This window comes from Gobius niger (assembly GCF_951799975.1).
Source record: "Gobius niger genome assembly, chromosome: 17".
Classification (NCBI taxonomy): domain Eukaryota; kingdom Metazoa; phylum Chordata; class Actinopteri; order Gobiiformes; family Gobiidae; genus Gobius; species Gobius niger.
Window position 1 is genome coordinate 2,429,219 of NC_136868.1, and position 12,961 is coordinate 2,442,179.

Here is a 12,961-nt window from a genome sequence, read left to right on the forward strand (position 1 = left end):
CGACACTGGCATCACTGTGAAATTATACACAAGTATTTTCGGGAACTTTATTAATTTTAACCTTCTTAAACTATTTTTTAAGTGTCTGAATTCTGAGCTACTACTACAGGTGTCACCAATGGTAACTGTATTGTTCCAATGTTCAGATCGAGCTTTGGTCTGTCGGCTTCTCAGCTGTCGGAGGCTCTGGAATAATTTACCAACAGACTTAAAACTAAAAACAAACGATACCACATTTAAGATGAAATTAAAACACTACTTAAAATCCACTCAACATTGTTCTCATAAATAACAAATATGATTAACATGCATGATTTCTTCTGTTGTCATGACTTGCGTGTCATGCATGTCATGTTTTAATATGTACTGTTGTTGCTTTAATGGACAGGTGCTGTAAATTAGCACTTTTGCTAACGCACTAAAATCATTGCATCTGGTTTGCCCAATGTAAATGTGAGGTCCGTAAACAAAGAAAGAAAGAAAGAATAAATAAACATTGATTGATTGGTTAATCCAGAACAGGCATTTCTTCATGGCTGAGCTTTGGTGTAAACTGACACAAGCCTTGTCATTTGTGCAGTGTCTTTTTTTTTATAAAGCATCTCCTAGATTGATTAATTAGAATTTGACTCCAGATTCTTGCCTGTTTTGGCAACCAGCCTACTGTAATAAACTGGCAGCATTGCATTATTTTTCTCACCAGAGAAAGATGTGCCGAAAACCCGTCGACAGCCGTATTAGAAAAGACTGTGCCCATTCAGCTGATGCTCGGGGGATTTGAAGGATTTCAGATTCATTGCCTGATCTTATGCATAATTAAACGAGCCTCCATCCAACCAGACGCTCCTCACCGGAAGCAACAGTCCCAGTGTTTTATGTCTGGGCCCAAAACAGAGTCTCGATATGATTGAGAAATACAGTTTTAAAACGAAGTCTGAGAAAAGTCTGAGAAAAGTCTGCTTTAGACAGTGACGAATTCTTCTGCAGGACTTTCTCATTCCTGAACCCAAACATTTGCAAGTATTCGCGTAAAAAGCAAAATGTTCTCAAGACGAGACAAGACATAAGATTGGATTCATGAGAACAAGAGGCAATATGTTGACAGTTTGTTATGTACGAAAGAGGAAATATTTCTTTTTACTGAACAAGATAAAAATGTCTTGTTCAGTAAAAAGCGCAAACCAGTAGCCTACATTATTGTTGGTTTTATTTTCCCATTAATAACTGGCATATACGCTGTCAATGAGCTTGATTTTTATTGTATTCATCCTTTTATTTAACTTGGAAAGTCCCACTGAGATGAGGCGTCTCATTTCCAAGAGAGTCCTGGCCCCAGAGGTGAACCTATTGTACCTATTGTAGGAGACACCAGGGGAACACGGCACTCTAGCTCTAAACCTAACCCTACAGTGAGTATAATGGGACGCTGCTCAGGAAAATAAATAAATCCACAATATTAATCTTCTCGGGGACGAAAAATCTTATCTTTTTCTTCTCATTTCTTCTATTACCGCGTGAGATCTTGGCCCACAGTTCTTATAATTACTCTGGTTTGTTGTAGCTCTGGTTTTGCTTTGAATAAAACAGTAACAATAAGAAATAATGATTCAGTTGCAGAGAATAGACAACTCCTCCTCACTCCTCCCCGTTTGACGCAATAACTACGTTCGAGGAGGAAATCATGGCGGATTTACAGACTCCTCCAACACCAGCCTGGTTTCTTTAATTGTAACTAACCCAGCGTTATCACAGGAGGAATATCTAGCTTTACACCATGGTCTGTGTGAATACTGGATTCTGATTGGCTGGTGCATTATTTTGGTATAACCGCACACGTAGTCCGGTAGTTAAATCACTGGGATATCACTCCGCTGTGGCGTCGCCATAGCAACGCATGACACAGCTGAATCAGATAAAGGCGTAATTAGTGACTGACAGGAACGTATGAGATGGATTTAGTGTTTGCTAAATGTTTGTAGAGGAGAGTGAGCAGCTAGGTTAGCTACTGTTAATAACATATGAGCTTTACATTTCTATTGGAAACGGTTAAGGCTATTCATCATTTTCAGGCGTACATAAAATGATCCTGCATTGAAGCATCTTTGTCTGGATTAGTAAAGTCAAACATAAAAGTTTCAGTTGGGGGGGCCCAGGTGTGAGCGACTCCACCGCAGCTGTTTCCATAAACAGTTGAGCTGGTTGAGCTAGCTAGCTAGCTTCAGGTTAAACCTTGTAAAAGGTAAATAACTCCTGCCCACGAGTGCCGCATATCGGTGTTTACTTCCAGGGAAAAGTGTTTCCGGGTTAGTCCTGTTGTGTTGTGATTCTGTGCTGATGTTGTGTCGTTGAGCCTGACTGAGATCCTCGTAATAGCTGCGGAGAATGACTCGCTCTGAGACCAGCCTTCAGTGACCGGCTAATAACCCACACAAAATAGTCCCGTAGTCTGGCAGATTTAGTGAGTTTAGTCAATGAAAAACACATTTATTATAAATGTTACGTTTGTGGGACCCTGGTATAAGCGGATTAAACAACGAGGAGCCGCATTAGACGTTATAAAGCAGGAGGAACAACACTGCACGTCGTGGTGTTCTCGACTCGTCGTGCATTATAACCGTCTGATGCGGCTCCTCATTGTTTAATCCTTACGTAGAAACCAGGAACTAGAAACCAGGCTTTAAAGTTGTTTTGTAACGTGTCTAAAGTGCAATGCTTTCCAATGGGAGACTAGCGGCTATATGGAAGTACTACAGCAATGGCGGCCCCGAGTGTCGTCGTCACGAAGCAGAGCAGCCATTGGTTGCACTCAACTGTAAGGTTGTCCTGTCCCTGGTCCGTCCTGGGGTAGAAACTGGGACACACACGACTCCTACATCGACTACAACTGCTTTGAGCCTTGAATCTTTGACAGTCCTGGCAAAGTTTATGGTTTTGTTCCGGTTTGGTCCCTGGAGAATTGAACAAGTGAGTCGCCTCTATGCAGAAAGTCTCCAAGTCTCCTTACAAAGTGACTTTTCTCAGCGTAGCTTGGATGGAGGGGACCATATTAGCGCAGGGCAGTGTGTGTACGTTCTCCCCTCATTTGCATTGAATCTGCTTATCCAAGTGCAAGCCCAGCACAGCCCGGCGCTTCCCTGTTAATTAGCATTTCCTCCGCGCCCCCTGTGGTTTCATCCACGCCTGATCGCGGCGTCTAAATGATCCGGGGCTTAGCGTAATGATTTCCCCGCGCTAAGCTGTGATTACGCAGATACTTCATGTGTGCGCGAGTGGGCGGAGCCGCTCGGGGGAATGAGGAGATGTGGAACAAAAGCCACAGCACAGATCAATGGCTGCCCTCTTCACCTTCAGTGTGGAAGGATGAAGAGCAGTTTTATCAAATCTTTGTATATCGGGTAATTACAACTGTCCGATGCTTTGATGTCCAAATACTATGTGATTTTAGAGCCACAAATGCAAGAAATCTTTTCATGTTTAGTTTCTTAAGATTTGCAAACATTCTATCAAACGGAGAAATGTTTTAACCCCTTAACTCCCACCTTTACCCCAATCCAAAAGCTTCTGGAAAAAAGCTGCGAAAATAGCAACAAAACTGGAACAAGGATGGAAATGTGACAAAAAAGTGAGAAAACATTGACAAAAAAAGTGACAATAAATTGATGAAAAAGTGGCAAAAATGTCACAAAAATGTCACAAGAAATTGACAAAAAATTGACAAAATCTGACAAAAAATGACAAAAAAATGACAAAATAAATGACAAATATGCGACTAAAATGTGATAAAAAATTGACAAAAAAACGACACAAATGTGACAAAAAATGGATGAAAATGTCACAAAAATGTCACAAGAAATTGACAAAAAATGGCCGAAAAAATGACAGAAATGGGACCAAAAAATGACCCAAAAAAATTACAAAAAAATTACAAAAAATTACAAAAAAAAAGACAAAATAAATGACAAATATGCGACAAAAATGTGATAAAAAATTGACCAAAAAATTACAAAAAATGACAAAAATTTACAAAAAAGTTACGAAAATGAGTTGAATACCCAAGTGGTAAAAATGTCACAAGAAATTGACAAAAATGGGACCAAAAAATTACAAAAATCTGACAAAAAATGACAAAAAAAATGACAAAATAAATGACAAATATGCGACAAAAATGTGATACAAAAATTGACAAAAAAATGACAAAAATTGACAAAAAAGTTATGAAAATGAGTTGAATACCCAACAAAAAAATGATGGGAAAAAAATCTGATGACGTGAGGAAAAAGATCCTCTCGGTTCAAAAGTGACAAAAAATTGATGAAAAAGTGGCAAAAATGTCACAAGAAATTGACAAAAAATTTACAACAAAATTACAAAATAAATGACAAATATGCAATAAAAATGTGATAAAAAATTGACTAAAAAATTTCAAAAATGTGACAAAAAATGACAAAAAAATGAGTGACAAAAATGAGTTGAATACCCAACAAAAAAATGATGGAAAAAAAATCTGATGATGTGAGGAAAAAGATCCTCTCGGTTCAGGAGTTAAGAGGTTAAATTATACACGACTGCTCAAAAGTTTGTGGGTAAAGTAAAATGATTTTTTTCAATGAGGGCAGCATGAAAAATCAATCAGAAATACAGTCATTGTTATTGTTGTGAAAGCCTATTCTAGCTGGAACGGGTGATTTTGAATGGAATACACAGGTGGAGTGGTGGTAATGGTGCATTGTGTTAGCTCATCGTGTTCGAGGATAATTGATGATTCGAAAACCCTCGTGCTATTATGCTAGCACTGCTGAAAACTGAGAGAAGCTTTAGAACTGGCCTGGGTGACCCCAAACTTTGGAACGGCATAGTGTACAGTATATATTCAACACCATATTGGATACAAGCAACTTCGGAGCAAAGCAAAGTGTGCAATTTCAGCCCAAACTGCAGATGATCGTGTTTTAGTCTTTCTTTCGTGTGCTTTCGAAGAACCAGCAAAACAATTGTCCAATAAATGTTTATTTAAAGGGGGGGTATTACGCAAACTCGACTGTTTCAAGCTTTCCAACATGTTATTCTGTCACTCCCTCATTAAAAACATGCCTGAAGTGTTGCCTTGGCACATTCACGTATTTCTGAGTAATCTGTAAAAACTCTGATGGCGGCCATTTTAGGGATAGGTTTGCCTGAGTCCTCCTAGGAACGCCCCCACCTCCTGGAGACGCCTCCGAGCTTTCGTCACCAGCCGAGTAACCAACCACTGCTCCTCAGCAGAACCCCCTCCCCACTGATGCCACAGACAGCGTGTGGAGGGGGCGTGTCGGAAAGGCTCAGAGGTTCTTAAAGAGACAGAGGCCTATTTCAAGACATTCACTACAGCCATTTTGAGAGAGACATTTTATACAAGGCAGTTATTCTAATTTACTGCATTTACAGACCAACAGAAGGTTTGTCATCATTGTAGTGTGATATAGACTGGTGCTATGGGACTGAGAAAAGCAGAATACCCCCTCTTTAACACAAAACAATCTTCTTTTGTCTCATCCATTCTCCAAAACTTAGCGCTGTTTCTGCCAAAGAAATGGCTTTAAACCTGACGATGATGAAGTCCTCCTCTGTAAAGCATTTGGAGTGACTGTTTGTAGGAATCGTGTCCCTCAAATGAACTTTCCTCGCCACTCAGATCCTCTTCAAATGCTTTATCTGGACAAACCACTGCAAAACTACAATCGTCTGTTTCCAGTAGTCGTAGCGATGGCTCTTGACGCCGTTGTATCTCACACCCTTTTAAATCATTCCCGTCTCTGGAACGCAGCCCTGTGCATCTGCGGCGGCACACGTGCGGCAGGAATCCAACATGGCGGCCTCCCCGTCTGCCTCTCGGTCTGCGCTCGCTCGGCGCTGGTGGCAGCAGGAGGATGATCTCTGTTGGAAACGTCTGGAACGCGGAGAAGCAGCTGTTGGTGAACCCGCCGCAGCCTGAGTGACGCGGCGTCTCCGTGGGATTAAAGCGAGGGCCGGGCCTCCTCTGGTTACAGCATCTGGACACGAGACAAGAATGTTCCCACTGGGAGAGAACCAGACCCACTGACGCACAGTCGCTAACGGGGCCCGAGCCATGTGGAGGTTTGGGGTCCGATACTGAAGGGGGTTGGCCTGGCCGATAGTCGATATTTAAGCCGATATTTCAAGTAATTTAACTTGAAAAAATCTTTAAAATAGCTTGCTAATATACAGAAATATATGGAATAACGGGTCGATGTCGATGCTGATTTCACCGCTGAAATTTGTGGCTAATATTATCGGGTTAAGTTTATTTTTTTTAATGTTTTGTCTATAATCCTGTGTATGATGCTTCTATACGTGTCAGTGTTGAACGGTGACAGCAGGGGGCGCTGTGTATTCATGTTTGAAATCATAAACAACATAAAAGACATACCCTGTTGGCTTGGCCGTCTAAATAAAGGCCTAAGTACTTCCTCGTGCTGTTCGCATTTGTTTGCCTGGGTTTGCTGCTTTTTTTTATATTCATGTTTTCAGTTCATATGAATTGACAATATAATCTTTGAATCTTTTGAATCTTGAGTTTTAGAATTTGTAAGTCTGTTGCTGTTTCTCCATCTGTGTTGATTAGTATTAAGTACCTGATGTAGTATTAGGACTGGACGGTCTGTGATCTTGGCCCGTCTGCTGAGGGATCCTTCGGCCCTGGGTCTCTATAGCCTGTCCGTCCATGGGAGTGGATCTCTCCTTCTGTGGTTCTCCCCAAGGTTTCTCTTTTCTCCTGCCGGGTTTTTGAGTTTTTCCTCGCCGTGCTGGAGAGTCTAAGGACGGGGGACGCCCACACCGCTCGTCGCTGCCTCCTATTGGACATTATATTTGCCTGGATTCACCTGAACTTTTAATTGTCATATTTATTGCTCTGTTTTATTGCCTTGATGTTTGGTGCAGCTGTGAGGCCACTTCTGTTGTGATATCGGGCTTTACAAAACCATTAAACTTGAAACTTGATATGGACCAAAACTCATATCCCAATATATTTAGGTTGAATATCGATATACGATATAGTATATCCCGATTTTTTCCCCCGCAAATTTAGAGCTCTGAAATGAAATGTTCAGTCAAAGCCAAATACGAGTAGTTTTATTGAAAACTCATTGTAAAATGTAAACATATGCACTTTATAACAAAGCTCCATGAGTGAAAATGGCTTTAAAATAAAATGGGTCAATCTTTTTCTGAGGGCAGCATTTATATATAAGATAACAAAATAAAGTACTCAGATAAACTTGTTTAAAAAACCTGTTTCTTTTTGTTAACTTAACAGCTTCTCTCAGCCATTCCCAAAGTCCAACACATCGCGGCCCCTTTCATCGATCCACAGTTCCCACGGGGCAACATTATGTATTCACTCTTTTCAAAGCTTCTCTAATGGTTTTCATCACACATTTCTGATTATTTTACATTAAAACAATTGCAAACAGGCTGAATATGTATTATAATTCAACAAATATATCAATCAATCAATCAATCAATCAATCAAATGTTATTTGTATAGCGCCCAACAACAACCAGAAGGTCCCAGAGCGCTTTCCAGGATAAAAACAAGAATCACAGTAGACGACAATAAATACAAAAACACATAAAAACAGCAGTCGAGTCGGTGGCTTTGTATCGAAAGCTTTTCTGAAAAGATGTGTCTTCAACTGTGATTTAAAAACACTCAGCTCTGTGATGTTTCGAAGCTGGACCGGAAGTGCGTTCCACAGCGAATGACCGGCCTCCAAACCTTTTGTATTTGAACTTGGGAGTGACGAGGGAGGTGTGTTCAGAGGAGCGCCGAGTTCTGGCTGGTTCGTAGACCGTTACTAATTCGGCGAGGTCGGCCGGGGCCAGACCATTGATGGCCTTGAACACAAACATCAGGACCTTAAAGTCCGCCCTAAACGCCACCGGGAGCCAGTGGAGAGAGCGGAGGACTGGGCTGATGTGTCTGGAGGTGTTGGAGAGGAGACGAGCTGCTGCGTTTTGTACCAGTTGAAGTCGATTGAGGAGTGATTGGTATAAAGATAATCTTAAACCCATTCATTTTTGTATAAATTATGTTTGGACAACCTTTGGAGGCCCCCTGAAGTGCAAATATTCCCGATATATGTAACATGGTCTAATTCCATATCTCATTTAAAAATATATCGATATATCTTCAATATCGATATATCGCCCAGCCCTATGTCGCACACATATACACAATGTGCTTTTCTACATTTACGTGAAGAATTGGAAGGTTTTGTGAGAGTCAATAATGATTTTGGCCTGCAAGAAATGTTCTCAACTACCACCAACTTTTACTACTTGAAAATAGGCAGTCAGTTTGGAAACCTGATCGATTTCTCTTTGGGTGAAAACAGGAAGCATTAAACGTTTTGCTCTCTGTACTTAAAGCAGTACTAAGTAACTTGTTTACCTTAATAAATCCTCCCCGTAGTCCCTGTGGGGGTGATACAAGTGTTTATGGGATGATTGGAGGGTCTTTCATCGCCCCCTGGTGTCTCTGGACAGAAAACCATGTTTGCAACTTGACTGCCACCGGTGCGGAGAAAGCAATACACACTAATGTAATCACGAAGAAGAAGCTAACATGCTAATGGGCAAAGCTAACTGCGGGCTAATGTCATTTTAAACAGTTTTTACAGCCATTGTATAATTGGATGCACAGTAACCCTCTCTCCCTTCGCCTTTCCTGTCAGCGTCGTATTTACTCTCCAAGACAATTAATAAATTAAAAAATCGTAACTTGCTACTGCACCTGCATTTGCGCTTATGGCCTCTAGGGGGAAGAGTTACTTAGTACTGCTTTAAACATTTCCCCCGTCTCTCCGTCCCGCAGGTTTTGGCGATGGGGGGATCCAAGAGTAAGTCGAAGGATGTGGGCCAGCGGACGCGCAGCCTGGACGGGACGCTGGGCTCCGGGGCGGGAGGGCACCCCCTGAACTCCGCACAGCAGGGCCTCGTACCCAACCGCAGCCCCACCGTCGACGGAGGCCTGAGCTCCAACCAGCACATGGGCAACACCCCGGAAATCAAGCTGTTCGGGGGCGTGGACAACAACATCATGACCTCGCCCAACAGGTGCACCATCGCAGGTGAGGGTCCGCTCTGTGTCCAGTTCTACCTGACCTTTGTTGGTTTACACACAGTGAAAGAAAGAGGGGGCGTGTAGATTTTAACTGTGTGTCCAAATTCATTCGTAGGTTTCCTAACGCGTTTCTATCATCTCAATTCTTCAAAAAGGAATGGGTTCATAAGTGCGATTCACAACTTTACGGAGCTACACTGTCACAGTGTAAACGACAACAACTGCAGTTTATTATGTTCATTATCGATAAACAGCACTGCAAAAAGTATTTAACTAGATCAGTATAAACAAAATAGCAACAAAACTGAGACGAAAACAAGGATGAAAATGTGAAAAAAGTGAGAAAACATTGACGAAAAATTGAGAAAAAATTGACAAAAATTTGACAAAAAAATGACAAAAAAGTGATAAGAATTTGACAAATGTGAATAATTTGACGAAAAAGTGACAAAAAAGTCACAAAAATTTGACAAAAATGAGACGACTGCCCAACAAAAAAAGTGCTGAAAAAAAATCTGACGTGAGGAAAAAGATCCATTTAGTTTTGTAGGTCTTTCAAATGAGGCGTTACACTGGCCTACAGGATTTGGGTAAAGCTGAACTGGAGAAAATGCTCTCGGTTCAGGCGGGAGTTAAGAGGTTAATAAACAGGATTTATGCACAGAAAAAGTATTTTGGGGGTAAATTTTGTCCGTCAGCGCCCCCTAACTAAAACATCTTCCCACAGTCCATCTTCAATGGATTTCTTCATCCCTGTTGTCGTGGATATATTTCAAGACGACAAAGCCAGGATTCATCGGGCTCACGTTGTGAAAGAGTGGTTCAGGGAGCATGAGTGAGAGGAGTTATTGACTGTAATTGTCAGGATTATAGATTTCAGTCGAGTTAAAATTCACTCAATTCTCATTCACACTGGTTACAGGCCAGAGTTGCTTGTACTGGTTTCTGTGCCTTATATTCTGTGATTTAAGGTGAAACACTGATACAAAGTGTTTGTCTTTGATGATAAATGATGGTGATCCACTTCTTTTCTGTGCTTCTTCAGGGGGAGTGACGACGTTTGTGGCTCTGTACGATTACGAGTCCAGGACGGCCTCAGACCTGTCCTTCAGGAAGGGGGAGCGGCTGCAGATCGTCAACAACATGTGAGACCCCGGCCAGTTCTACACCAGTTCTGTCCTTTTGATCCACTTTAGCCTCGCTTTACTCCTGCTGTAGGAAAAGGAAAAGTGTGTATTAGATCATCATCGAGCTGCACAATCGTCATTAGGGAAAGTCTTCTCTCATCAGTATTTGCTCCGTTCACTTCAGTCCAGGGATTTAGGATGTGATCTGGCAACATGTGCAGTTTTAGTCATGATTTGTTTAATTTAATCCTATTTTAGTCGACCTGTAACTAGAGCCGATATGTCGTCTACAAGGTAATATTGAACTGTGAGATGCACCGATCAAGCTTTCGACCCCGATCAGAATCAGAATAGTTTTTATTGCCATTGTTTGGACACAGAGTTTAGATTAAATAAGCTGTGAAACTTTTGGAGGTTTGAGGATCTGCCGATGTCCGATATCAACCGATACCAAGAGACCTTCTTAAAAGTGTCTTTCTCGGAGTGAAAATGTGAATGGTCCACTTTTCTCCATTTTAAAGGAACAGGCCACCGTTTTTCCATACTGAGATATGTTCTTACCTTAGCTTTGACGAGTTCTTTAGGACCTGTCTGATCTTCCCCCGTGCCTTCAGTCACGTAAACACAGCGCAGACGGCGTTAGCATTTAGCCTCTCCCCCTCTCCTCTATAGCTCCAAAACAGGTCAAGATAGAAGCTACCAAGCTCTTCCACGTTTTCCCTATTTAAATATGGTTACGTGAAGTGTTCCACTACAAAGTATAATTACACACAATTAAACAATGTGGATTTTCTACGATTTTTTTGGTCACATTTTTGTTGAATTTTTGTCACATTTTTGTTGAATTTTTGTCACATTTTTGTTGAATTTTTATTGATTTTTTGTTGAATTTTTGTCACATTTTTGTCACATTTTTGTCACATTTTTGTCACATTTTTGTTGAATTTTTGTCACATTTTTGTCACATTTTTGTCACATTTTTGTCACATTTTTTTGTTGAGTAATAATACCAGGAGTAGTTCGTAATCTTCACTTTACTGTGCGGATGCCAAACTACTCCTGGTATTATTACGCCTTACAATATAGTTCCCCCTTTTATCCGCTTAGAAAATCCACATTGTTTAATTGTGTGTAATTATACTTTGTAGTGGAACACTTCACGTAACCATATTTAAATAGGGAAAACGTGGAAGAGCTTGGTAGCTTCTATCTTGACCTGTTTTGAAGCTATAGAGGAGAGAGGGAGAGGCTAAATGCTAACGCCGTCTGCGCTGTGTTTACGTGACTGAAGATCAGACAGGTCCTAAATAACTCGTCAAAGCTCAGGTAAGAACATATCTCAGTATGGAAAAACACCGGCCTATTCCTTAACCTTATTTAGGTTTGAAGTTCCATATATTGAGGCAGGAAAGTATCGCGATATACGATATTATTGACTCAACGATCCTGGATACTGTCGACTCTCAGGCATAAAAATGACAGTAAACCTTTGTTCTTAAAGTGCATCATAATATCCTACAATACCACACAAGCTGCAATAAACATGAAATATAATATAACTCTATTTGCTTCAGTTAAAAATAGGGATGCACTGATACCACTTTTTCTAAAACCGATACGAGTACTTGGATTTAAGTACTCGCCGATACCGAATACCGATACGAGTACAAGGCATTTTCTTCAACATTCTTACTTTTCCACAGCAGATTGGTTTGTAATTAGTTAATTTACTCATGTACATTTCCTTAAGTAAAGTCGGCGACACATTTAAGAGCAGTTATGTTAGAATTGTGCTGATGCCATTTATTTATTTAGTTTTATTTTCATTCAATATAATTTTTTATTCTTATGTCTCTGTCCATCATAGACAGAAAAGCCCATGTCCTAAAGCTCCCAATGCCTGAGCTTTATTCATTTATGTGTTTTTATTTAACAATAGTATTGAGATGTTCCTTAAATGGTCTCTTTTCGTCTTTACTTCAGCTCCTGTAGATTTTCTCGTGTGTTTGTAGTAACTTAGCGAGAAGCTACAGCGTTTTCATTGTTCTGCTGCAGCTCATTTTCCCTCAATATAAACATGCTGTATGTCTTTAGTTTGGATTTTCTGAGGACTTTTTAGTCGCTGGGTTAGTTTTTCAGATGAATAAACCCCTGGGCATAAAACGGCTTCAGAATGGCCAAAACTGCTAGCCGCGAGTTAGCATCGTTAGCCTGTATGTTGTAAACACTGCAGACGCTGCAGCACTAACAACATGAGTACAAGCATGTGGTATCGGCCCGATACCCGATACTGGTATCAGCATCGGTGCATCCCTAGTTAAAAATCTAAGTTTTGCAAAGAAAAAGTAGAGGGGGAAATGCTAATAAATGTACAGACGATAAATATCGAGCCCAAAAATATATGGTTTATCTGTTATTTATTGAACGATAAGTCGATATAGTGATTATGGTGACAGCCTTAGCTCTAATCCCTACACCAGCGCACGAGTCTGTCATGTGTGGGCTTCTTCTCTGTTCTGGGTGTGAGTCTGAATCAACTCTATTTAGCCCTAGTTTGGTTTTGATTTAACAGTGTAGACCTCAGACTTTCTAACTCCTAATTTAGTCCCGAGTGAGTTTCTCCATTGTGAGATCAATAAAGGATCATCTTACCTCTTATCTCGTCTCGTCCCGGTCGTCCCTGCGAGCTGGAGTTCTGTTCCGGGCGCTG

General features: G+C 40.8%; 1 protein-coding gene across 4 annotated transcripts in view; it reads left to right on the forward strand.

The window, feature by feature from the left end:
• src (v-src avian sarcoma (Schmidt-Ruppin A-2) viral oncogene homolog) overlaps positions 1–12,961 on the forward strand; it is a 114,161-nt gene that overhangs the window by 73,528 nt on the left and 27,672 nt on the right. For all 4 annotated transcript variants that reach the window (XM_079574936.1, XM_079574938.1, XM_079574937.1 and 1 more), the window contains exons 2-3: positions 8,876–9,131; positions 10,170–10,269. In XM_079574936.1, coding sequence (XP_079431062.1) covers positions 8,885–9,131; positions 10,170–10,269 — 347 coding nt within the window. In that variant the 5' untranslated portion in view covers positions 8,876–8,884. The remainder of the gene's footprint in view (positions 1–8,875; positions 9,132–10,169; positions 10,270–12,961) is intronic.